Source organism: Bombina bombina, chromosome 2, assembly GCF_027579735.1.
Source record: "Bombina bombina isolate aBomBom1 chromosome 2, aBomBom1.pri, whole genome shotgun sequence".
NCBI lineage: Eukaryota > Metazoa > Chordata > Amphibia > Anura > Bombinatoridae > Bombina > Bombina bombina.
The window spans coordinates 1,291,198,505-1,291,223,188 of NC_069500.1; the positions used below are offsets into that span (position 1 = coordinate 1,291,198,505).

The following is a 24,684-nucleotide window of genomic DNA, read 5'->3' on the forward strand; positions in this document are numbered from 1 at the left end:
TGTTTGTCGATGCGATCACATGATTTCAAGCCTGAGATTGGGTCATGGGGGACTTTGTAAGCTGCTAGGCTCGCCCCCCCCCCCCCCCCCGGCCGATCCTTGCCTACTTTAAAGGGGGAAGCTGCAGGATGCCATATATGCCCTAGCAGCATTAAAGCCCAACGCTGTTAGGATGGCATGCAACATCCTAACGGCGTGAAGGGATTAAAATTCTGTTGCACTGAGACTATCTAGATATGCTTCACATGCACATGCAGAGAAAAATGTTAACACTAAAGCAGTAATGACTTTTACCAGAAGCATTTTTGCCAATACTTGTAAATTACAAATATATTTATATTTAATGATGTCATTAATCTATGTGCAATTACATTTTGACCGGAATGTCCCTTTAATTTACTCTTTAGAACAGCTCCCTCTTAGAAAAAAAATACAATATAGGTAGCGCTGCATACAATGAATTAGCCTCAGTTGATGGAAAACGCTGAGAGTGAGCAGGTGGTAGATGAAATAATGCATTCTTATTTCCAGGTAAAAAGGCGGAATACGTTTCAGCATCCTGTGTCTTCCTCAGGTAGAACAGTGAACAGGAGACATGCACATCTAGATTTTGACAAAATGAGTTCCTTTGTGTTACTCTAAAGGCAGGAAAGGGTTCAAAAGCTGGAAGGGTTTCAAAAGTACAAATTTCCACAATTTAATAACTATATCCAGTAATTTCATATCCAGTAATTTCATTGTTAGTTGATTGATTTCTATGTCAGTCAACAAGTGTGTAAGCTTCACTTTTGTTTTTTGCCAATCCTGACCCCATTAAAAAAAAACATAATTTTTAGATGTTACTGGCTTGTAGCATTAGCACTAGCTGCTATTTAATCTTATTTAAGTTTAAGCTGCTGTTCAGCTGCTCCTCTGCTGCACTGAAGATATCCCCCTCTGGAGGAAATCAAGCTACCTATGACATAATTGTATTTATATGTTCTGTGCTTGTTAATTGTGTTTTTGCTTTCCTTTGCAGTGTTGGTGTACTTTGTGCCTATGCTGCAAATCAGAACCTCACAAACCAAATCAGGGAATCCAGAAAACTGGTGCAAAGCAACTTTAAAGACCTAAGAACATTAATTCATGATACCCCAATGGTAATGTTATTTCTTGCTTATTTAAAGGGACAATCAATTCCAAAAAAAACTTTCATGATTCAGATAGGGCATGTAATTTTAAACAACTTTCCAATTTACTTTTATCACCAATTTAGCTTTGTTCTCTTGGTATTATTAGTTGAAAGCTAAACCTAGGAGGTTCATATGCTAATTTCTTAGACCTTGAAGGCCGCCTCTAATCTAATCTAAATTAATTTTGGCAGTTTTTCACCACTAGAGGGCATTAGTTCATGTGTTTCATATAGATAACATTGAGCTCATGCACATGAATTTACTGAGGAGTGAGCACTTATTGGCTAAAATGCAAGTCTGTCAAAAGAACTGAAATAAGGGGTCAGTCTGCAGAGGCTTAGATACAAGGTAATTACAGAGGTAAAACGTGTATAATTATAACTGTGTTGATTATGCAAAACTGGGGAATGGGTAATTAAGGGATTATATCTTTTAAAACAACAAAAATTCTGGTGTTGACTGTCCCTTTAGTATTTGTGAACTTATTGATAAAGGGGAATCTGTCAGAAACTAACTCAAGGATACACAGGATATGTCATGTTTTAAAGACATTAGTGCAGGGAATAGTCATTCATTTGAAACATGAAGCCCAAGATTTTTGGAGCAGGCTCTCTAATCTCTATTATAACCCCCAAAAGTCCGTATGGGCCTCTCATTTATCATGTGGTACTTCAGTAAGGTGATTTCAGTAACAGCAGTGGTCACCTGGCCGTTTTCAATATTATACAATTTATTTTTACAGGTTTTGCTGCAGCTATCTCACATGTCATGAAATATAAATATAATAATGGTATATTCTGAAGCTACTCGGCCTGCTGAAAAAACAATATATAATTTGTGTGTGTCATATACTGAAATACGACTTACAATAGTATTTAAATGTAGGCACCAAAAAGCTCAAAATTGTCTCAGCACTGGGATGTGAAAATGGCTTAGCAGTGAAAGGGTTAATATGGCTGTGCTTTATTTACAAATTATAACAATAAATGCTAATAATAATGACATAGTTTACATCAACCAGACATGCCAGGCCTCACACAACCAGACATGCCAGGCCTCACACAACCAGATATGCCAGGCCTCGCACAACCAGACATGCCAGGCCTCGCACAACCAGACATGCCAGGCCTCGCACAACCAGACATGCCAGGCCTCGCACAACCAGACATGCCAAGCCTTGCACAACCAGACATGTTGGGCCTCCCACAACCAGACATGCCGGGCCTCCCACAACCAGACATGCCGGGCCTCCCACAACCAGACATGCCGGGCCTCCCACAACCAGACATGCCGGGCCTCCCACAACCAGACATGCCGGGCCTCCCACAACCAGACATGCCGGGCCTCCCACAACCAGACATGCCGGGCCTCCCACAACTAGACATGCCGGGCCTCCCACAACCAGACATGCTGGGCCTCGCACAACCAGACATGCCGGGCCTCCCACAACCAGACATGCCGGGCCTCGCACAACCAGACATGCCGGGCCTCCCACAACCAGACATGCCGGGCCTCCCACAACCAGACATGCCGGGCCTCGCACAACCAGACATGCTGGGCCTCGCACAACCAGACATGCCAGGCCTCGCACAACCAGACATGCCAGGCCTCGCACAACCAGACATGTCAGGCCTCGCACAAGCAGACATGTCACTCTTCTCACAACTAGACATGCCACTCTTCTCACAACTAGACATGCCACTATTAGCACAACTAGACATGCCACTCTTCGCACAACTAGACATGCTGGGCCTCGCACAACCAGACATGCCAAGCCTTGCACAACCAGACATGCCGGGCCTCCCACAACCAGACATGCCGGGCCTCGCACAACCAGACATGCCAAGCCTTGCACAACCAGACATGCCGGGCCTCCCACAACCAGACATGCCGGGCCTCCCACAACCAGACATGCCGGGCCTCGCACAACCAGACATGCCAAGCCTTGCACAACCAGACATGCCGGGCCTCCCACAACCAGACATGCCAAGCCTTGCACAACCAGACATGCCGGGCCTCCCACAACCAGACATGCCGGGCCTCCCACAACCAGACATGCCGGGCCTCGCACAACCAGACATGCCAAGCCTTGCACAACCAGACATGCCGGGCCTCCCACAACCAGACATGCCGGGCCTCCCACAACCAGACATGCCGGGCCTCGCACAACCAGACATGCCGGGCCTCGCACAACCAGACATGCCGGGCCTCGCACAACCAGACATGCCGGGCCTCGCACAACCAGACATGCCGGGCCTCGCACAACCAGACATGCCGGGCCTCGCACAACCAGACATGCCCGGCCTCGCACAAGCAGACATGTCAGGCCTCGCACAAGCAGACATGTCACTCTTCTCACAACTAGACATGCCACTATTCGCACAACTAGACATGCCACTCTTCTCACAACTAGACATGCCACTATTCGCACAACTAGACATGCCACTATTTGCACAACTAGACATGCCACTCTTCGCACAACTAGACATGCCACTTTTCGGACAACTAGACATGCCAGGCCTCGCACAAGCAGACATGCCACTCTTCGCACAAGCAGACATGCCACTCTTCGCACAACTAGAAATGCCACTCTGCGCACAACTAGAAATGCCTCTCTTCGCACAACTAGACATGCCACTCTTCGCACAACTAGACATGCCACTCTTCGCACAACTAGACATGCCACTCTTCGCACAACTAGATATGCCACTCTTCGCACAACCAGACATGCCAGGCCTCACACAAGCAGACATGCTAGGCCTCGCACAAGCAGACATGCCACTCTTCGCACAAGCAGACATGCCACTCTTCGCACAACTAGAAATGCCACTCTTCGCACAACTAGACATGCCACTCTTTGCACAACTAGACATGCCACTCTTTGCACAACTAGACATGCCACTTTTCGCACAACTAGACATGCCAGGCCTCGCACAAGCAGACATGCCAGGCCTCGCACAAGCAGACATGCAAGGCCTCGCACAAGCAGACATGCCACTCTTCGCACAAGCAGATATGCCACTCTTCGCACAACTAGACATGCCACTCTTCGCACAACTAGACATGCCACTCTTCGCACAACTAGACATGCCACTCTTCACACAACTAGACATGCCACTCTTCGCACAACTAGACATGCCAGGCCTCGCACAACTAGACATGCCACTCTTCACACAACTAGACATGCCACTCTTCGCACAACTAGACATGCCACTCTTCACACAACTAGACATGCCACTCTTCACACAACTAGATATGCCACTCTTCGCACATCCAGACATGCCAGGCCTCACACATCCAGACATGCCACTCTTCGCACAACTAGACATGCCACTCTTCGCACAACTAGACATGCCACTCTTCGCACAACTAGACATGCCACTCTTCGCACAACTAGACATGCCACTCTTCGCACAACTAGACATGCCACTCTTAGCACAACTAGACATGCCACTCTTCGCACAACCAGACATGCCAGGCCTCCCACAACCAGACAGGCCAGGCCTCACATAACAAATATATATATTCATAATAGATCTCACTGAAATCACATTAAATTATAGTCTGCAAACACATGTCTATAGACTTATACATCCAATATATATATATATATATATATATATATATATATATATAATATTCAACAATGCCAACGTAACAGTATACCCCAAAGTGCAAACTCTTAAAGTTAATATTTCTTGTGTGTACAAAAGTCTCAGTCCCATTTGTAAAGTTTCCAACAGATTCTCTTATAAGGTGAAATTGTGTCACAGATGTAACGTTGATCCATACATGTAAAAGTTTGTGAAAGAACAGCACATCTATGTCTCAAGATAAAAATGTGACTTTCACCCTGAAAGGAGCACTGGTCTTAGTTTTCTACAAGGCCAGTGTCTACTTACTCTCAGCGATACTTTGTTTCCATATCTGTCTCCTGCTTTGTGTTCCTCTACTACACCAGAATCACTGGCTGGGCTACGTGAAATCCTTCAAACCATCACTGCCTGAGGGATAGAGCTCAGAATTCAGTACTGTCCCACACAAATAGGAATAGTTGTGAGGTATTTTAAAGGTAATATTATAATTCACATACAACTGGTTTTCAAACCACTCCTCAGGCCTCCCTAACAGGCCACATTTTGAGGATATCTGAAATGGAGTACAGGTGAAATAATCAGCTGATTAGTAAATGGTTATTTTACCTGCTCTCAACCAAGGTAATCCTGAAACCCTGGCCTGTTCGGGAGGCCTGAGGTCCGGTTTTTAAAACCAGTGGTCTATACTAATAGGCACTGCTGAGATTGCAGGGGGACCCTATTGTAAAGATGATACTGTGTTTGATTTACCTATCTTCCTAAGGTTATCATTAGTGCGTGTCCCTTCCATTAACATCTAAAGTTGTGTTAAGTGCCCCATATAAATCATTGCTAGTCTGAGGTTTGTGCTGTGCACCCATATTCATTATGGTAGCACCATCAAACCTCACAACTGCCAGATGTCCTGTACGTGCCAATCCCTTCTTAGTATATGTAATGTTCCAGCTGGGACAAGTAGAGAGATAAAGGACGGAGCATACATTAACCTTGATTGTATTGTGTAAAACAACCCCTGGGTCAGTCCAGTCACAAGCACATTATATGTGAGGGTAACAGGAACCCCTGGGTCGGTCCATTTACAAGCACGTTACATGTGAGGGTAACAAGAACCCCTGGGTCAGTCCAGTTAAAAGCACGTTACATGTGAGGGTAACAAGAACCCCTGGGTCAGTCCAGTCACAAGCACATTATATGTGAGGGTAACAGGAACCCCTGGGTCAGTCCAGTTACAAGCACATTATATGTGAGGGTAACAGGAACCCCTGGGTCAGTCCAGTCACAAGCACATTATATGTGAGAGTAACAGGAACCCCTGGGTCAGTCCAGTCACAAGCACATTATATGTGATGGTAAAAGGAACCCCTGGTCAGTCAGGAACCCCTGGTCAGTCCAGTCACAAGCACATTATATGTGAGGGTAACAGGAGCCCCTGGGTCAGTCCAGTCACAAGCACATTATATGCAAGGGCAACAGGAACCCCTGGTCAGTCCAGTAACAAGCACATTATATGTGAGGGTAACAGGAACCCCTGGGTCAGTCCAGTCACAAGCACATTATATGTGAGGGTAACAGGAACCCTTGGCTCAGTCTAGTCACAAGCACATTATATGTGAGTGTAACAGGAACCCCTGGGTCAGTCCAGTGACAAGCACATTATATGTGAGGGTAACCGGAACCCTGGGTCAGTCCAGTCACAAGCACATTATATATGAGGGTAACAGGAACTTCTGGGTCAGTCCAGTCACAAGCACATTATATGTGATGGTAAAAGGAACCCCTGGTCAGTCCAGTCACAAGCACATTATATGTGAGGGTAACAGGAACCCCTGGGTCAGTCCAGTCACAAGCACATTATATGCAAGGGCAACAGGAACCCCTGGTCAGTCCAGTCACAAGCACATTATATGTGAGGGTAACAGGAACCCTTGGCTCAGTCCAGTCACAAGCACATTATATGTGAGTGTAACAGGAACCCCTGGGTCAGTCCAGTGACAAGCACATTATATGTGAGGGTAACCGGAACCCTTGGTCAGTCCAGTCACAAGCACATTATATATGAGGGTAACAGGAACTTCTGGGTTAGGTAAGTCACAAGCACATTATATGTGAGGGTAACGGGAACCCCTGAGTCAGTCCAGTCACAAGCACATTATATGTGAGGGTAACAGGAACCCTTGGCTCAGTCCAGTCACAAGCACATTATATGTGAGGCTAACAGGAACTCCTGGGTCAGTCCAGTCACAAGCACATTACAGGGAGTGCAGAATTATTAGGCAAATTTGTATTTTGACCACATAATCCTCTTTATGCATGTTGTCTTACTCCAAGCTGTATAGGCTCGAAAGCCTACTACCAATTAAGCATATTAGGTGATGTGCATCTCTGTAATGAGAAGGGGTGTGGTCTAATGACATCAACACCCTATATCAGGTGTGCATAATTATTAGGCAACTTCCTTTCCTTTGGCAAAATGGGTCAAAAGAAGGACTTGACAGGCTCAGAAAAGTCAAAAATAGTGAGATATCTTGCAGAGGGATGCAGCACTCTTAAAATTGCAAAGCTTCTGAAGCGTGATCATCGAACAATCAAGCGTTTCATTCAAAATAGTCAACAGGGTCGCAAGAAGCGTGTGGAAAAACCAAGGCGCAAAATAACTGCCCATGAACTGAGAAAAGTCAAGCGTGCAGCTGCCAAGATGCCACTTGCTACCAGTTTGGCCATATTTCAGAGCTGCAACATCACTGGAGTGCCCAAAAGCACAAGGTGTGCAATACTCAGAGACATGGCCAAGGTAAGAAAGGCTGAAAGACGACCACCACTGAACAAGACACACAAGCTGAAACGTCAAGACTGGGCCAAGAAATATCTCAAGACTGATTTTTCTAAGGTTTTATGGACTGATGAAATGAGAGTGAGTCTTGATGGGCCAGATGGATGGGCCCGTGGCTGGATTGGTAAAGGGCAGAGAGCTCCAGTCCGACTCAGACGCCAGCAAGGTGGAGGTGGAGTACTGGTTTGGGCTGGTATCATCAAAGATGAGCTTGTGGGGCCTTTTCAGGTTGAGGATGGAGTCAAGCTCAACTCCCAGTCCTACTGCCAGTTTCTGGAAGACACCTTCTTCAAGCAGTGGTACAGGAAGAAGTCTGCATCCTTCAAGAAAAACATGATTTTCATGCAGGACAATGCTCCATCACACGCGTCCAAGTATTCCACAGCGTGGCTGGCAAGAAAGGGTATAAAAGAAGAAAATCTAATAACATGGCCTCCTTGTTCACCTGATCTGAACCCCATTGAGAACCTGTGGTCCATCACCAAATGTGAGATTTACAAGGAGGGAAAACAGTACACCTCTCTGAACAGTGTCTGGGAGGCTGTGGTTGCTGCTGCACGCAATGTTGATGGTGAACAGATCAAAACACTGACAGAATCCATGGATGGCAGGCTTTTGAGTGTCCTTGCAAAGAAAGGTGGCTATATTGGTCACTGATTTGTTTTTGTTTTGTTTTTGAATGTCAGAAATGTATATTTGTGAATGTTGAGATGTTATATTGGTTTCACTGGTAAAAATAAATAATTGAAATGGGTATATATTTGTTTTTTGTTAAGTTGCCTAATAATTATGCACAGTAATAGTCACCTGCACACACAGATATCCCCCTAAAATAGCTATAACTAAAAACAAACTAAAAACTACTTCCAAAACTATTCAGCTTTGATATTAATGAGTTTTTTGGGTTCATTGAGAACATGGTTGTTGTTCAATAATAAAATTAATCCTCAAAAATACAACTTGCCTAATAATTCTGCACTCCCTGTATATGTGAGGGTAATAGGGACCCCTGGGTCAGTCCAGTCACAAGCACATTATATGTGAGGGTAACAGGAACCCCTGGGTCAGTCCAGTCACAAGCACATTATATGTGAGAGTAACAGGAACCCCTGGGTCAGTCCAGTAACAAGCACATTATATGTGATGGTAAAAGGAACCCCTGGTCAGTCCAGTCACAAGCACATTATATGTGAGGGTAACCGGAACCCTGGGTCAGTCCAGTCACAAGCACATTATATATGAGGGTAACAGGAACTTCTGGGTTAGGTAAGTCACAAGCACATTATAAGTGAGGGTAACGGGAACCCCTGAGTCAGTCCAGTCACAAGCACATTATATGTGAGGGTAACAGGAACCCTTGGCTCAGTCCAGTCACAAGCACATTATATGTGAGGCTAACAGGAACTCCTGGGTCAGTCCAGTCACAAGCACATTATATGTGAGGGTAATAGGGACCCCTGGGTCAGTCCAGTCACAAGCACATTATATGTGAGGGTAACAGGAACCCCTGGGTCAGTCTAGTCACAAGCACATTATTTGTGAGAGTAACAGAAACCCGTGGGTCAGTCCAGTCACAAGTACATTATATGTGAGGGTAACAGGAACTCCTGGGTCAGTCCCGTCACAAGCACATTATATGTGAGGGTAACAGGAACTCCTGGGTCAGTCCAGTCACAAGCACATTATATGTGAGGGTAACAGGAACTCCTGGGTCAGTCCAGTCACAAGCACATTATATGTTAAGGTAACAGGAACCCCTGGGTCAGTCCAGTCACAAGCACATTATATGTGAGGGTAACAAGAACCCCTGGGTCAGTCTAGTCACAAGCACATTATATGTGATGGTAAAAGGAACCCCTGGTCAGTCCAGTCACAAGCACATTATATGTGAGGGTAACCGGAACCCTGGGTCAGTCCAGTCACAAGCACATTATATATGAGGGTAACAGGAACTTCTGGGTTAGATAAGTCACAAGCACATTATAAGTGAGGGTAACGGGAACCCCTGAGTTAGTCCAGTCACAAGCACATTATATGTGAGGGTAACAGGAACCCTTGGCTCAGTCCAGTCACAAGCACATTATATGTGAGGCTAACAGGAACTCCTGGGTCAGTCCAGTCACAAGCACATTATATGTGAGGGTAATAGGGACCCCTGGGTCAGTCCAGTCACAAGCACATTATATGTGAGGGTAACAGGAACCCCTGGGTCAGTCTAGTCACAAGCACATTATTTGTGAGAGTAACAGAAACCCGTGGGTCAGTCCAGTCACAAGTACATTATATGTGAGGGTAACAGGAACTCCTGGGTCAGTCCAGTCACAAGCACATTATATGTGAGGGTAACAGGAACTCCTGGGTCAGTCCAGTCACAAGCACATTATATGTGAGGGTAACAGGAACTCCTGGGTCAGTCCAGTCACAAGCACATTATATGTGAGGGTAACAGGAACTCCTGGGTCAGTCCAGTCACAAGCACATTATATGTTAAGGTAACAGGAACCCCTGGGTCAGTCCAGTCACAAGCACATTATATGTGAGGGTAACAAGAACCCCTGGGTCAGTCTAGTGACAAGCACATTATACGTGAGGGTAACAAGAACCCCTGGGTCAGTCCAGTCACAAGCACATTATATGTGAGGGTAACAAGAACCCCTGGGTAAGTCCAGTCACAAGCACATTATATGTGAGGGTAACAGGAACCCCTGGGTCAGTCCAGTGACATGCACATTATATGTGAGGGTAACAGGAACCCCTGGGTCAGTCCATTTACAAGCACGTTACATGTGAGGGTAACAAGAACCCCTGGGTCAGTCCAGTTAAAAGCATGTTACATGTGAGGGTAACAAGAACCCCTGGGTCAGTCCAGTCACAAGCATATTATATGTGAGGGTAACAGGAACCCCTGGGTCAGTCCAGTTACAAGCACATTATATGTGAGGGTAACAGGAACCCCTGGGTCAGTCCAGTCACAAGCACATTATATGTGAGAGTAACAGGAACCCCTGGCTCAGTCCAGTCACAAGCACATTATATGTGATGGTAAAAGGAACCCCTGGTCAGTCCAGTCACAAGCACATTATATGTGAGGGTAACAGGAACCCCTGGGTCAGTCCAGTCACAAGCACATTATATGCAAGGGCAACAGGAACCACTGGTCAGTCCAGTCACAAGCACATTATATGTGAGGGTAACAGGAACCCCTGGGTCAGTCCAGTCACAAGCACATTATATGTGAGGGTAACAGGAGCCCTTGGCTCAGTCTAGTCACAAGCACATTATATGTGAGTGTAACAGGAACCCCTGGGTCAGTCCAGTGACAAGCACATTATATGTGAGGGTAACCGGAACCCTGGGTCAGTCCAGTCACAAGCACATTATATATGAGGGTAACAGGAACTTCTGGGTTAGGTAAGTCACAAGCACAGTATATGTGAGGGTAACGGGAACCCCTGAGTCAGTCCAGTCACAAGCACATTATATGTGAGGGTAACAGGAACCCTTGGCTCAGTCCAGTCACAAGCACATTATATGTGAGGCTAACAGGAACTCCTGGGTCAGTCCAGTCACAAGCACATTATATGTAAGGGTAATAGGGACCCCTGGGTCAGTCCAGTCACAAGCACATTATATGTGAGGGTAACAGGAACCCCTGGGTCAGTCCAGTCACAAGTACATTATATGTGAGGGTAACAGGAACATCTGGGTCAGTCCAGTCACAAGCACATTATATGTGAGGGTAACAGGAACTCCTGGGTCAGTCCAGTCACAAGCACATTATATGTGAGGGTAACAGGAACTCCTGGGTCAGTCCAGTCACAAGCACATTATATGTTAAGGTAACAGGAACCCCTGGGTCAGTCCAGTCACAAGCACATTATATGTGAGGGTAACAAGAACCCCTGGGTCAGTCTAGTGACAAGCACATTATATGTGAGGGCAACAAGAACCCCTGGGTCAGTCCAGTCACAAGCACATTATATGTGAGGGTAACAAGAACCCCTGGGTCTGTCCAGTCACAAGCACATTATATGTGAGGGTAACAGGAACCCCTTGGTCAGTCCAGTCACATGCACATTATATGTGAGGGTAACAAGAACCCCTGGGTCAGTCTAGTCACAAGCACATTATATGTGATGGTAAAAGGAACCCCTGGTCAGTCCAGTCACAAGCACATTATATGTGAGGGTAACCGGAACCCTGGGTCAGTCCAGTCACAAGCACATTATATATGAGGGTAACAGGAACTTCTGGGTTAGATAAGTCACAAGCACATTATAAGTGAGGGTAACGGGAACCCCTGAGTCAGTCCAGTCACAAGCACATTATATGTGAGGGTAACAGGAACCCTTGGCTCAGTCCAGTCACAAGCACATTATATGTGAGGCTAACAGGAACTCCTGGGTCAGTCCAGTCACAAGCACATTATATGTGAGGGTAATAGGGACCCCTGGGTCAGTCCAGTCACAAGCACATTATATGTGAGGGTAACAGGAACCCCTGGGTCAGTCTAGTCACAAGCACATTATTTGTGAGAGTAACAGAAACCCGTGGGTCAGTCCAGTCACAAGTACATTATATGTGAGGGTAACAGGAACTCCTGGGTCAGTCCAGTCACAAGCACATTATATGTGAGGGTAACAGGAACTCCTGGGTCAGTCCAGTCACAAGCACATTATATGTGAGGGTAACAGGAACTCCTGGGTAAATCCAGTCACAAGCACATTACATGTGAGGGTAACAGGAACTCCTGGGTCAGTCCAGTCACAAGCACATTATATGTTAAGGTAACAGGAACCCCTGGGTCAGTCCAGTCACAAGCACATTATATGTGAGGGTAACAAGAACCCCTGGGTCAGTCTAGTGACAAGCACATTATACGTGAGGGTAACAAGAACCCCTGGGTCAGTCCAGTCACAAGCACATTATATGTGAGGGTAACAAGAACCCCTGGGTAAGTCCAGTCACAAGCACATTATATGTGAGGGTAACAGGAACCCCTGGGTCAGTCCAGTGCCATGCACATTATATGTGAGGGTAACAGGAACCCCTGGGTCAGTCCATTTACAAGCACGTTACATGTGAGGGTAACAAGAACCCCTGGGTCAGTCCAGTTAAAAGCATGTTACATGTGAGGGTAACAAGAACCCCTGGGTCAGTCCAGTCACAAGCATATTATATGTGAGGGTAACAGGAACCCCTGGGTCAGTCCAGTTACAAGCACATTATATGTGAGGGTAACAGGAACCCCTGGGTCAGTCCAGTCACAAGCACATTATATGTGAGAGTAACAGGAACCCCTGGCTCAGTCCAGTCACAAGCACATTATATGTGATGGTAAAAGGAACCCCTGGTCAGTCCAGTCACAAGCACATTATATGTGAGGGTAACAGGAACCCCTGGGTCAGTCCAGTCACAAGCACATTATATGCAAGGGCAACAGGAACCACTGGTCAGTCCAGTCACAAGCACATTATATGTGAGGGTAACAGGAACCCCTGGGTCAGTCCAGTCACAAGCACATTATATGTGAGGGTAACAGGAGCCCTTGGCTCAGTCTAGTCACAAGCACATTATATGTGAGTGTAACAGGAACCCCTGGGTCAGTCCAGTGACAAGCACATTATATGTGAGGGTAACCGGAACCCTGGGTCAGTCCAGTCACAAGCACATTATATATGAGGGTAACAGGAACTTCTGGGTTAGGTAAGTCACAAGCACAGTATATGTGAGGGTAACGGGAACCCCTGAGTCAGTCCAGTCACAAGCACATTATATGTGAGGGTAACAGGAACCCTTGGCTCAGTCCAGTCACAAGCACATTATATGTGAGGCTAACAGGAACTCCTGGGTCAGTCCAGTCACAAGCACATTATATGTAAGGGTAATAGGGACCCCTGGGTCAGTCCAGTCACAAGCACATTATATGTAAGGGTAACAGGAACCCCTGGGTCAGTCCAGTCACAAGTACATTATATGTGAGGGTAACAGGAACATCTGGGTCAGTCCAGTCACAAGCACATTATATGTGAGGGTAACAGGAACTCCTGGGTCAGTCCAGTCACAAGCACATTATATGTGAGGGTAACAGGAACTCCTGGGTCAGTCCAGTCACAAGCACATTATATGTTAAGGTAACAGGAACCCCTGGGTCAGTCCAGTCACAAGCACATTATATGTGAGGGTAACAAGAACCCCTGGGTCAGTCTAGTGACAAGCACATTATATGTGAGGGCAACAAGAACCCCTGGGTCAGTCCAGTCACAAGCACATTATATGTGAGGGTAACAAGAACCCCTGGGTCAGTCCAGTCACAAGCACATTATATGTGAGGGTAACAGGAACCCCTTGGTCAGTCCAGTCACATGCACATTATATGTGAGGGTAACAAGAACCCCTGGGTCAGTCAAGTCACAAGCACATTATATGTGAGGGTAACAGGAACCCCTGGGTCAGTCCAGTCACAAGCACATTATATGTGAGGGTAACAGGAACCCCTCGGCCAGTCCAGTCACAAGCACGTTATATGTGAGGGTAACAGGAACCCCTCGGCCAGTCCAGTCACAAGCACATTATATGAGAGGGTAACAAGAACCCCTGGGTCAGTCTAGTGACAAGCACATTATATGTGAGGGTAACAGGAACCCCTGGGTCAGTCCAGTCATATGCACATTATATGTGAGGGTAACAGGAACCCCTGGGTCAGTCCAGTCACAAGCACATTATATGTGAGGGTAACAGAAACCCCTAAGTCAGTCCAGTCACAAGCACATTATATGTGAGGGTAACAGGAACCCCTGGGTCAGTCCAGTCATAAGCACATTATATGTGAGGGTAACAGGAACCCCTGGGTCAGTCCAGTCACAAGCACATTATATGTGAGGGTAACAGGAACCCATCGGCCAGTCCAGTCACAAGCACGTTATATGTGAGGGTAACAGGAACCCCTCGGCCAGTCCAGTCACAAGCACATTATATGAGAGGGTAACAAGAACCCCTGGGTCAGTCTAGTGACAAGCACATTATATGTGAGGGTAACAGGAACCCCTGGGTCAGTCCAGTCACATGCACATTATATGTGAGGGTAACAGAAACCCCTAAGTCAGTCCAGTCACAAGCACATTATATGTGAGGGTAACAGGAACCCCTGGTCAGTCCAGTCACAAGCACATTATATGTGAGGGTAACAGGAACCCCTGGGTCAGTCCAGTCACAAGCACATTATATGTGAGGGTAACAGGAGCCCTTGGCTCAGTCTAGTCACAAGCACATTATATGTGAGTGTAACAGGAACCCCTGGGTCAGTCCAGTGACAAGCACATTATATGTGAGGGTAACCGTAACCCTGGGTCAGTCCAGTCACAAGCACATTATATATGAGGGTAACAGGAACGTCTGGGTTAGGTAAGTCACAAGCACATTATATGTGAGGGTAACGGGAACCCCTGAGTCAGTCCAGTCACAAGCACATTATATGTGAGGGTAACAGGAACCCTTGGCTCAGTCCAGTCACAAGCACATTATATGTGAGGCTAACAGGAACTCCTGGGTCAGTCCAGTCACAAGCACATTATATGTGAGGGTAATAGGGACCCCTGGGTCAGTCCAGTCACAAGCACATTATATGTGAGGGTAACAGGAACCCCTGGGTCAGTCCAGTCACAAGTACATTATATGTGAGGGTAACAGGAACTCCTGGGTCAGTCCAGTCACAAGCACATTATATGTGAGGGTAACAGGAACTCCTGGGTCAGTCCAGTCACAAGCACATTCTATGTGAGGGTAACAGGAACTCCTGGGTCAGTCCAGTCACAAGCACATTATATATGAGGGTAACAAAAACCCCTGGGTAAGTCCAGTCACAAGCACATTATATGTGAGGGTAACAAGAACCCCTGGGTCAGTCTAGTGACAAGCACATTATATGTGAGGGCAACAAGAACCCCTGGGTCAGTCCAGTCACAAGCACATTATATGTGAGGGTAACAAGAACCCCTGGGTCTGTCCAGTCACAAGCACATTATATGTGAGGGTAACAGGAACCCCTTGGTCAGTCCAGTCACATGCACATTATATGTGAGGGTAACAAGAACCCCTGGGTCAGTCAAGTCACAAGCACATTATATGTGAGGGTAACAGGAACCCCTGGGTCAGTCCAGTCACAAGCCCTTTATATGTGAGGGTAACAGGAACTCCTCGGCCAGTCCAGTCACAAGCACGTTATATGTGAGGGTAACAGGAACCCCTCGGCCAGTCCAGTCACAAGCACATTATATGAGAGGGTAACAAGAACCCCTGGGTCAGTCTAGTGACAAGCACATTATATGTGAGGGTAACAGGAACCCCTGGGTCAGTCCAGTCACATGCACATTATATGTGAGGGTAACAGGAACCCCTGGGTCAGTCCAGTCACAAGCACATTATATGTGAGGGTAAAAGGAACCCCTGGGTCAGTCCAGTCATAAGCACATTATATGTGAGGGTAACAGGAATCCCTGGGTAATTCTACTGACACGCACAATATATGTGAGGGTAACAGGAACCCCTGGGTCAGTCCAGTCACAAGCACATTATATGCGAGGGTAACAGGAACCCCTGGGTCAGTTCAGTGACAAGCACATTATATGTGAGGGTAACAGGAACCCCTGGGTCAATCCAGTCACAAGCACATTTATATGCAAGGGCAACAGGAACCCCTGGTCAGTCCAGTCACAAGCACATTATATGTGAGTGTAACAGGAACCCCTGGGTCAGTCCAGTGACAAGCACATTATATGTGAGGGTAACCGGAACCCTGGGTCAGTCCAGTCACAAGCACATTATATATGAGGGTAACAGGAACTTCTGGGTTAGGTAAGTCACAAGCACATTATATGTGAGGGTAACGGGAACCCCTGAGTCAGTCCTGTCACAAGCACATTATATGTGAGGGTAACAGGAACCCTTGGCTCAGTCCAGTCACAAGCACATTATATTTGAGGCTAACAGGAACTCCTGGGTCAGTCCAGTCACAAGCACATTATATGTGAGGGTAATAGGGACCCCTGGGTCAGTCCAGTCACAAGCACATTATATGTGAGGGTAACAGGAACCCCTGGGTCAGTCCAGTCACAAGCACATTATATGTGAGGGTAACAGGAAATCCTGGGTCAGTCCAGTCACAAGCACATTATATGTGAGGGTAACAGGAACTCCTGGGTCAGTCCAGTCACAAGCACATTATATGTGAGGGTAACAGGAACTCCTGGGTCAGTCCAGTCACAAGCACATTATATGTTAAGGTAACAGGAACCCCTGGGTCAGTCCAGTCACAAGCACATTATATGTGAGGGTAACAAGAACCCCTGGGTCAGTCTAGTGACAAGCACATTATATGTGAGGGTAACAAGAACCCCTGGGTCAGTCCAGTCACAAGCACATTATATGTGAGGGTAACAAGAACCCCTGGGTCAGTCCAGTCACAAGCACATTATATGTGAGGGTAACAGGAACCCCTTGGTCAGTCCGGTCACATGCACATTATATGTGAGGGTAACAAGAACCCCTGGGTCAGTCAAGTCACAAGCACATTATATGTGAGGGTAACAGGAACCCCTGGGTCAGTCCAGTCACAAGCACATTATATGTGAGGGTAACAGGAACCCCTCGGCCAGTCCAGTCACAAGCACGTTATATGTGAGGGTAACAGGAACCCCTCGGTCAGTCCAGTCACAAGCACATTATATGAGAGGGTAACAAGAACCCCTGGGTCAGTCTAGTGACAAGCACATTATATGTGAGGGTAACAGGAACCCCTGGGTCAGTCCAGTCACATGCACATTATATGTGAGGGTAACAGGAACCCCTGGGTCAGTCCAGTCACAAGCACATTATATGTGAGGGTAACAGAAACCCCTAAGTCAGTCCAGTCACAAGCACATTATATGTGAGGGTAACAGGAACCCCTGGGTCAGTCCAGTCACAAGCACATTATATGCAAGGGCAACAGGAACCCCTGGTCAGTCCAGTCACAAGCACATTATATGTGAGGGTAACAGGAACCCCTGGGTCAGTCCAGTCACAAGCACATTATATGTGAGGGTAACAGGAACCCTTGGCTCAGTCTAGTCACAAGCACATTATATGTGAGTGTAACAGGAACCCCTGGGTCAGTCCAGTGACAAGCACATTATATGTGAGGGTAACCGGAACCCTGGGTCAGTCCAGTCACAAGCACATTATATATGAGGGTAACAGGAACTTCTGGGTCAGTCCAGTCACAAGCACATTATATGTGATGGTAAAAGGAACCCCTGGTCAGTCCAGTCACAAGCACATTATATGTGAGGGTAACAGGAACCCCTGGGTCAGTCCAGTCACAAGCACATTATATGCAAGGGCAACAGGAACCCCTGGTCAGTCCAGTCACAAGCACATTATATGTGAGGGTAACAGGAACCCTTGGCTCAGTCTAGTCACAAACACATTATATGTGAGTGTAACAGGAACCCCTGGGTCAGTCCAGTGACAAGCACATTATATGTGAGGGTAACCGGAACCCTTGGTCAGTCCAGTCACAAGCACATTATATATGAGGGTAACAGGAACTTCTGGGTTAGGTAAGTCACAAGCACATTATATGTGAGGGTAACGGGAACCCCTGAGTCAGTCCAGTCACAAGCACATTATATGTGAGGCTAACAGGAACTCCTGGGTCAGTCCAGTCACAAGCACATTACAGGGAGTGCAGAATTATTAGGCAAATTTGTATTTTGACCACATAATCCTCTTTATGCATGTTGTCTTACTCCAAGCTGTATAGGCTCGAAAGCCTACTACCAATTAAGCATATTAGGTGATGTGCATCTCTGTAATGAGAAGGGGTGTGGTCTAATGACATCAACACCCTATATCAGGTGTGCATAATTATTAGGCAACTTCCTTTCCTTTGGCAAAATGGGTCAAAAGAAGGACTTGACAGGCTCAGAAAAGTCAAAAATAGTGAGATATCTTGCAGAGGGATGCAGCACTCTTAAAATTGCAAAGCTTCTGAAGCGTGATCATCGAACAATCAAGCGTTTCATTCAAAGTCCAGTCACAAGCACATTATATGTGAGGGTAACAGGAACTCCTGGGTCAGTCCAGTCACAAGCACATTATATGTGAGGGTAACAGGAACTCCTGGGTCAGTCCAGTCACAAGCACATTATATGTTAAGGTAACAGGAACCCCTGGGTCAGTCCAGTCACAAGCCCTTTATATGTGAGGGTAACAGGAACTCCTCGGCCAGTCCAGTCACAAGCACGTTATATGTGAGGGTAACAGGAACCCCTCGGCCAGTCCAGTCACAAGCACATTATATGAGAGGGTAACAAGAACCCCTGGGTCAGTCTAGTGACAAGCACATTATATGTGAGGGTAACAGGAACCCCTGGGTCAGTCCAGTCACATGCACATTATATGTGAGGGTAACAGGAACCCCTGGGTCAGTCCAGTCACAAGCACATTATATGTGAGGGTAACAGGAACCCCTGGGTCAGTCCAGTCATAAGCACATTATATGTGAGGGTAACAGGAATCCCTGGGTAATTCTACTGACACGCACAATATATGTGAGGGTAACAGGAACCCCTGGGTCAGTCCAGTCACAAGCACATTATATGCGAGGGTAACAGGAACCCCTGGGTCAGTTCAGTGACAAGCACATTATATGTGAGGGTAACAGGAACCCCTGGGTCAATCCAGTCACAAGCACATTTATATGCAAGGGCAACAGGAACCCCTGGTCAGTCCAGTCACAAGCACATTATATGTGAGTGTAACAGGAACCCCTGGGTCAGTCCAGTGACAAGCACATTATATGTGAGGGTAACCGGAACCCTGGGTCAGTCCAGTCACAAGCACATTATATATGAGGGTAACAGGAACTTCTGGGTTAGGTAAGTCACAAGCACATTATATGTGAGGGTAACGGGAACCCCTGAGTCAGTCCTGTCACAAGCACATTATATGTGAGGGTAACAGGAACCCTTGGCTCAGTCCAGTCACAAGCACATTATATTTGAGGCTAACAGGAACTCCTGGGTCAGTCCAGTCACAAGCACATTATATGTGAGGGTAATAGGGACCCCTGGGTCAGTCCAGTCACAAGCACATTATATGTGAGGGTAACAGGAACCCCTGGGTCAGTCCAGTCACAAGTACATTATATGTGAGGGTAACAGGAAATCCTGGGTCAGTCCAGTCACAAGCACATTATATGTGAGGGTAACAGGAACTCCTGGGTCAGTCCAGTCACAAGCACATTATATGTGAGGGTAACAGGAACTCCTGGGTCAGTCAAGTCACAAGCACATTATATGTTAAGGTAACAGGAACTCCTGGGTCAGTCCAGTCACAAGCACATTATATGTGAGGGTAACAAGAACCCCTGGGTCAGTCTAGTGACAAGCACATTATATGTGATGGTAACAAGAACCCCTGGGTCAGTCCAGTCACAAGCACATTATATGTGAGGGTAACAAGAACCCCTGGGTCAGTCCAGTCACAAGCACATTATATGTGAGGGTAACAGGAACCCCTTGGTCAGTCCGGTCACATGCACATTATATGTGAGGGTAACAAGAACCCCTGGGTCAGTCAAGTCACAAGCACATTATATGTGAGGGTAACAGGAACCCCTGGGTCAGTCCAGTCACAAGCACATTATATGTGAGGGTAACAGGAACCCCTCGGCCAGTCCAGTCACAAGCACGTTATATGTGAGGGTAACAGGAACCCCTCGGCCAGTCCAGTCACAAGCACATTATATGAGAGGGTAACAAGAACCCCTGGGTCAGTCTAGTGACAAGCACATTATATGTGAGGGTAACAGGAACCCCTGGGTCAGTCCAGTCACATGCACATTATATGTGAGGGTAACAGGAACCCCTGGGTCAGTCCAGTCACAAGCACATTATATGTGAGGGTAACAGAAACCCCTAAGTCAGTCCAGTCACAAGCACATTATATGTGAGGGTAACAGGAACCCCTGGGTCAGTCCAGTCACAAGCACATTATATGCAAGGGCAACAGGAACCCCTGGTCAGTCCAGTCACAAGCACATTATATGTGAGGGTAACAGGAACCCCTGGGTCAGTCCAGTCACAAGCACATTATATGTGAGGGTAACAGGAACCCTTGGCTCAGTCTAGTCACAAGCACATTATATGTGAGTGTAACAGGAACCCCTGGGTCAGTCCAGTGACAAGCACATTATATGTGAGGGTAACCGGAACCCTGGGTCAGTCCAGTCACAAGCACATTATATATGAGGGTAACAGGAACTTCTGGGTCAGTCCAGTCACAAGCACATTATATGTGATGGTAAAAGGAACCCCTGGTCAGTCCAGTCACAAGCACATTATATGTGAGGGTAACAGGAACCCCTGGGTCAGTCCAGTCACAAGCACATTATATGCAAGGGCAACAGGAACCCCTGGTCAGTCCAGTCACAAGCACATTATATGTGAGGGTAACAGGAACCCTTGGCTCAGTCTAGTCACAAACACATTATATGTGAGTGTAACAGGAACCCCTGGGTCAGTCCAGTGACAAGCACATTATATGTGAGGGTAACCGGAACCCTTGGTCAGTCCAGTCACAAGCACATTATATATGAGGGTAACAGGAACTTCTGGGTTAGGTAAGTCACAAGCACATTATATGTGAGGGTAACGGGAACCCCTGAGTCAGTCCAGTCACAAGCACATTATATGTGAGGCTAACAGGAACTCCTGGGTCAGTCCAGTCACAAGCACATTACAGGGAGTGCAGAATTATTAGGCAAATTTGTATTTTGACCACATAATCCTCTTTATGCATGTTGTCTTACTCCAAGCTGTATAGGCTCGAAAGCCTACTACCAATTAAGCATATTAGGTGATGTGCATCTCTGTAATGAGAAGGGGTGTGGTCTAATGACATCAACACCCTATATCAGGTGTGCATAATTATTAGGCAACTTCCTTTCCTTTGGCAAAATGGGTCAAAAGAAGGACTTGACAGGCTCAGAAAAGTCAAAAATAGTGAGATATCTTGCAGAGGGATGCAGCACTCTTAAAATTGCAAAGCTTCTGAAGCGTGATCATCGAACAATCAAGCGTTTCATTCAAAGTCCAGTCACAAGCACATTATATGTGAGGGTAACAGGAACTCCTGGGTCAGTCCAGTCACAAGCACATTATATGTGAGGGTAACAGGAACCCCTGGCTCAGTCCAGTCACAAGCACATTATATGTGATGGTAAAAGGAACCCCTGGTCAGTCCAGTCACAAGCACATTATATGTGAGGGTAACAGGAACCCCTGGGTCAGTCCAGTCACAAGCACATTATATGCAAGGGCAACAGGAACCCCTGGTCAGTCCAGTCACAAGCACATTATATGTGAGGGTACCAGAAAAATCCTCTGGGTCAGTCCAGTCACAAGCACATCATATGTGAGGGTAACAGGAGCCCTTGGCTCAGTCTAGTCACAAGCACATTATATGTGAGTGTAACAGGAACCCCTGGGTCAGTCCAGTGACAAGCACATTATATGTGAGGGTAACCGGAACCCTGGGTCAGTCCAGTCACAAGCACATTATATATGAGGGTAACAGGAACTTCTGGGTTAGGTAAGTCACAAGCACATTATATGTGAGGGTAACGGGAACCCCTGAGTCAGTCCAGTGACAAGCACATTATATGTGAGGGTAACAGGAACCCTTGGCTCAGTCCAGTCACAAGCACATTATATGTGAGGCTAACAGGAACTCCTGGGTCAGTCCAGTCACAAGCACATTATATGTGAGGGTAATAGGGACCCCTGGGTCAGTCCAGTCACAAGCACATTATATGTGAGGGTAACAGGAACCCCTGGGTCAGTCCAGTCACAAGTACATTATATGTGAGGGTAACAGGAACTCCTGGCTCAGTCCAGTCACAAGCACATTATATGTGAGGGTAACAGGAACTCCTGGGTCAGTCCAGTCACAAGCACATTATATGTGAGGGTAACAGGAACTCCTGGGTCAGTCCAGTCACAAGCACATTATATGTTAAGGTAACAGGAACCCCTGGGTCAGTCCAGTCACAAGCACATTATATGTGAGGGTAACAAGAACCCCTGGGTCAGTCTAGTGACAAGCACATTATATGTGAGGGCAACAAGAACCCCTGGGTCAGTCCAGTCACAAGCACATTTATATGTGAGGGTAACAAGAACCCCTGGGTCAGTCCAGTCACAAGCACATTATATGTGAGGGTAACAGGAACCCCTTGGTCAGTCCAGTCACATGCACATTATATGTGAGGGTAACAAGAACCCCTGGGTCAGTCAAGTCACAAGCACATTATATGTGAGGGTAACAGGAACCCCTGGGTCAGTCCAGTCACAAGCACATTATATGTGAGGATAACAGGAACCCCTCGGCCAGTCCAGTCACAAGCACGTTATATGTGAGGGTAACAGGAACCCCTCGGCCAGTCCAGTCACAAGCACATTATATGAGAGGGTAACAAGAACCCCTGGGTCAGTCTAGTGACAAGCACATTATATGTGAGGGCAACAAGAACCCCTGGGTCAGTCCAGTCACAAGCACATTTATATGTGAGGGTAACAAGAACCCCTGGGTCAGTCCAGTCACAAGCACATTATATGTGAGGGTAACAGGAACCCCTTGGTCAGTCCAGTCACATGCACATTATATGTGAGGGTAACAAGAACCCCTGGGTCAGTCAAGTCACAAGCACATTATATGTGAGGGTAACAGGAACCCCTGCGTCAGTCCAGTCACAAGCACATTATATGTGAGGGTAACAGGAACCCCTCGGCCAGTCCAGTCACAAGCACGTTATATGTGAGGGTAACAGGAACCCCTCGGCCAGTCCAGTCACAAGCACATTATATGAGAGGGTAACAAGAACCCCTGGGTCAGTCTAGTGACAAGCACATTATATGTGAGGGTAACAGGAACCCCTGGGTCAGTCCAGTCACATGCACATTATATGTGAGGGTAACAGGAACCCCTGGGTCAGTCCAGTCACAAGCACATTATATGTGAGGGTAACAGAAACCCCTAAGTCAGTTCAGTCACAAGCACATTATATGTGAGGGTAACAGGAACCCCTGGGTCAGTCCAGTCATAAGCACATTATATGTGAGGGTAACAGGAACCCCTGGGTCAGTCCAGTCACAAGCACATTATATGTGAGGTTAACAGGAACCCCTCGGCCAGTCCAGTCACAAGCACGTTATATGTGAGGGTAACAGGAACCCCTCGGCCAGTCCAGTCACAAGCACATTATATGAGAGGGTAACAAGAACCCCTGGGTCAGTCTAGTGACAAGCACATTATATGTGAGGGTAACAGGAACCCCTGGGTCAGTCCAGTCACATGCACATTATATGTGAGGGTAACAGAAACCCCTAAGTCAGTCCAGTCACAAGCACATTATATGTGAGGGTAACAGGAACCCCTGGTCAGTCCAGTCACAAGCACATTATATGTGAGGGTAACAGGAACCCCTGGGTCAGTCCAGTCACAAGCACATTATATGTGAGGGTAACAGGAGCCCTTGGCTCAGTCTAGTCACAAGCACATTATATGTGAGTGTAACAGGAACCCCTGGGTCAGTCCAGTGACAAGCACATTATATGTGAGGGTAACCGGAACCCTGGGTCAGTCCAGTCACAAGCACATTATATATGAGGGTAACAGGAACTTCTGGGTTAGGTAAGTCACAAGCACATTATATGTGAGGGTAACGGGAACCCCTGAGTCAGTCCAGTCACAAGCACATTATATGTGAGGGTAACAGGAACCCTTGGCTCAGTCCAGTCACAAGCACATTATATGTGAGGCTAACAGGAACTCCTGGGTCAGTCCAGTCACAAGCACATTATATGTGAGGGTAATAGGGACCCCTGGGTCAGTCCAGTCACAAGCACATTATATGTGAGGGTTACAGGAACCCCTGGGTCAGTCCAGTCACAAGTACATTATATGTGAGGGTAACAGGAACTCCTGGGTCAGTCCAGTCACAAGCACATTATATGTGAGGGTAACAGGAACTCCTGGGTCATTC

General features: G+C 46.8%; 1 protein-coding gene across 1 annotated transcript in view; it reads left to right on the forward strand.

Annotated features, from left to right (window-relative positions):
- The window catches only part of PROM1 (prominin 1), a 395,265-nt gene that overhangs the window by 189,802 nt on the left and 180,779 nt on the right, over nucleotides 1-24,684 (forward strand). The window contains exon 4 of the mRNA XM_053704117.1: nucleotides 1,019-1,139. Within this exon, the coding sequence (XP_053560092.1) occupies nucleotides 1,019-1,139 (121 nt within the window). The remainder of the gene's footprint in view (nucleotides 1-1,018; nucleotides 1,140-24,684) is intronic.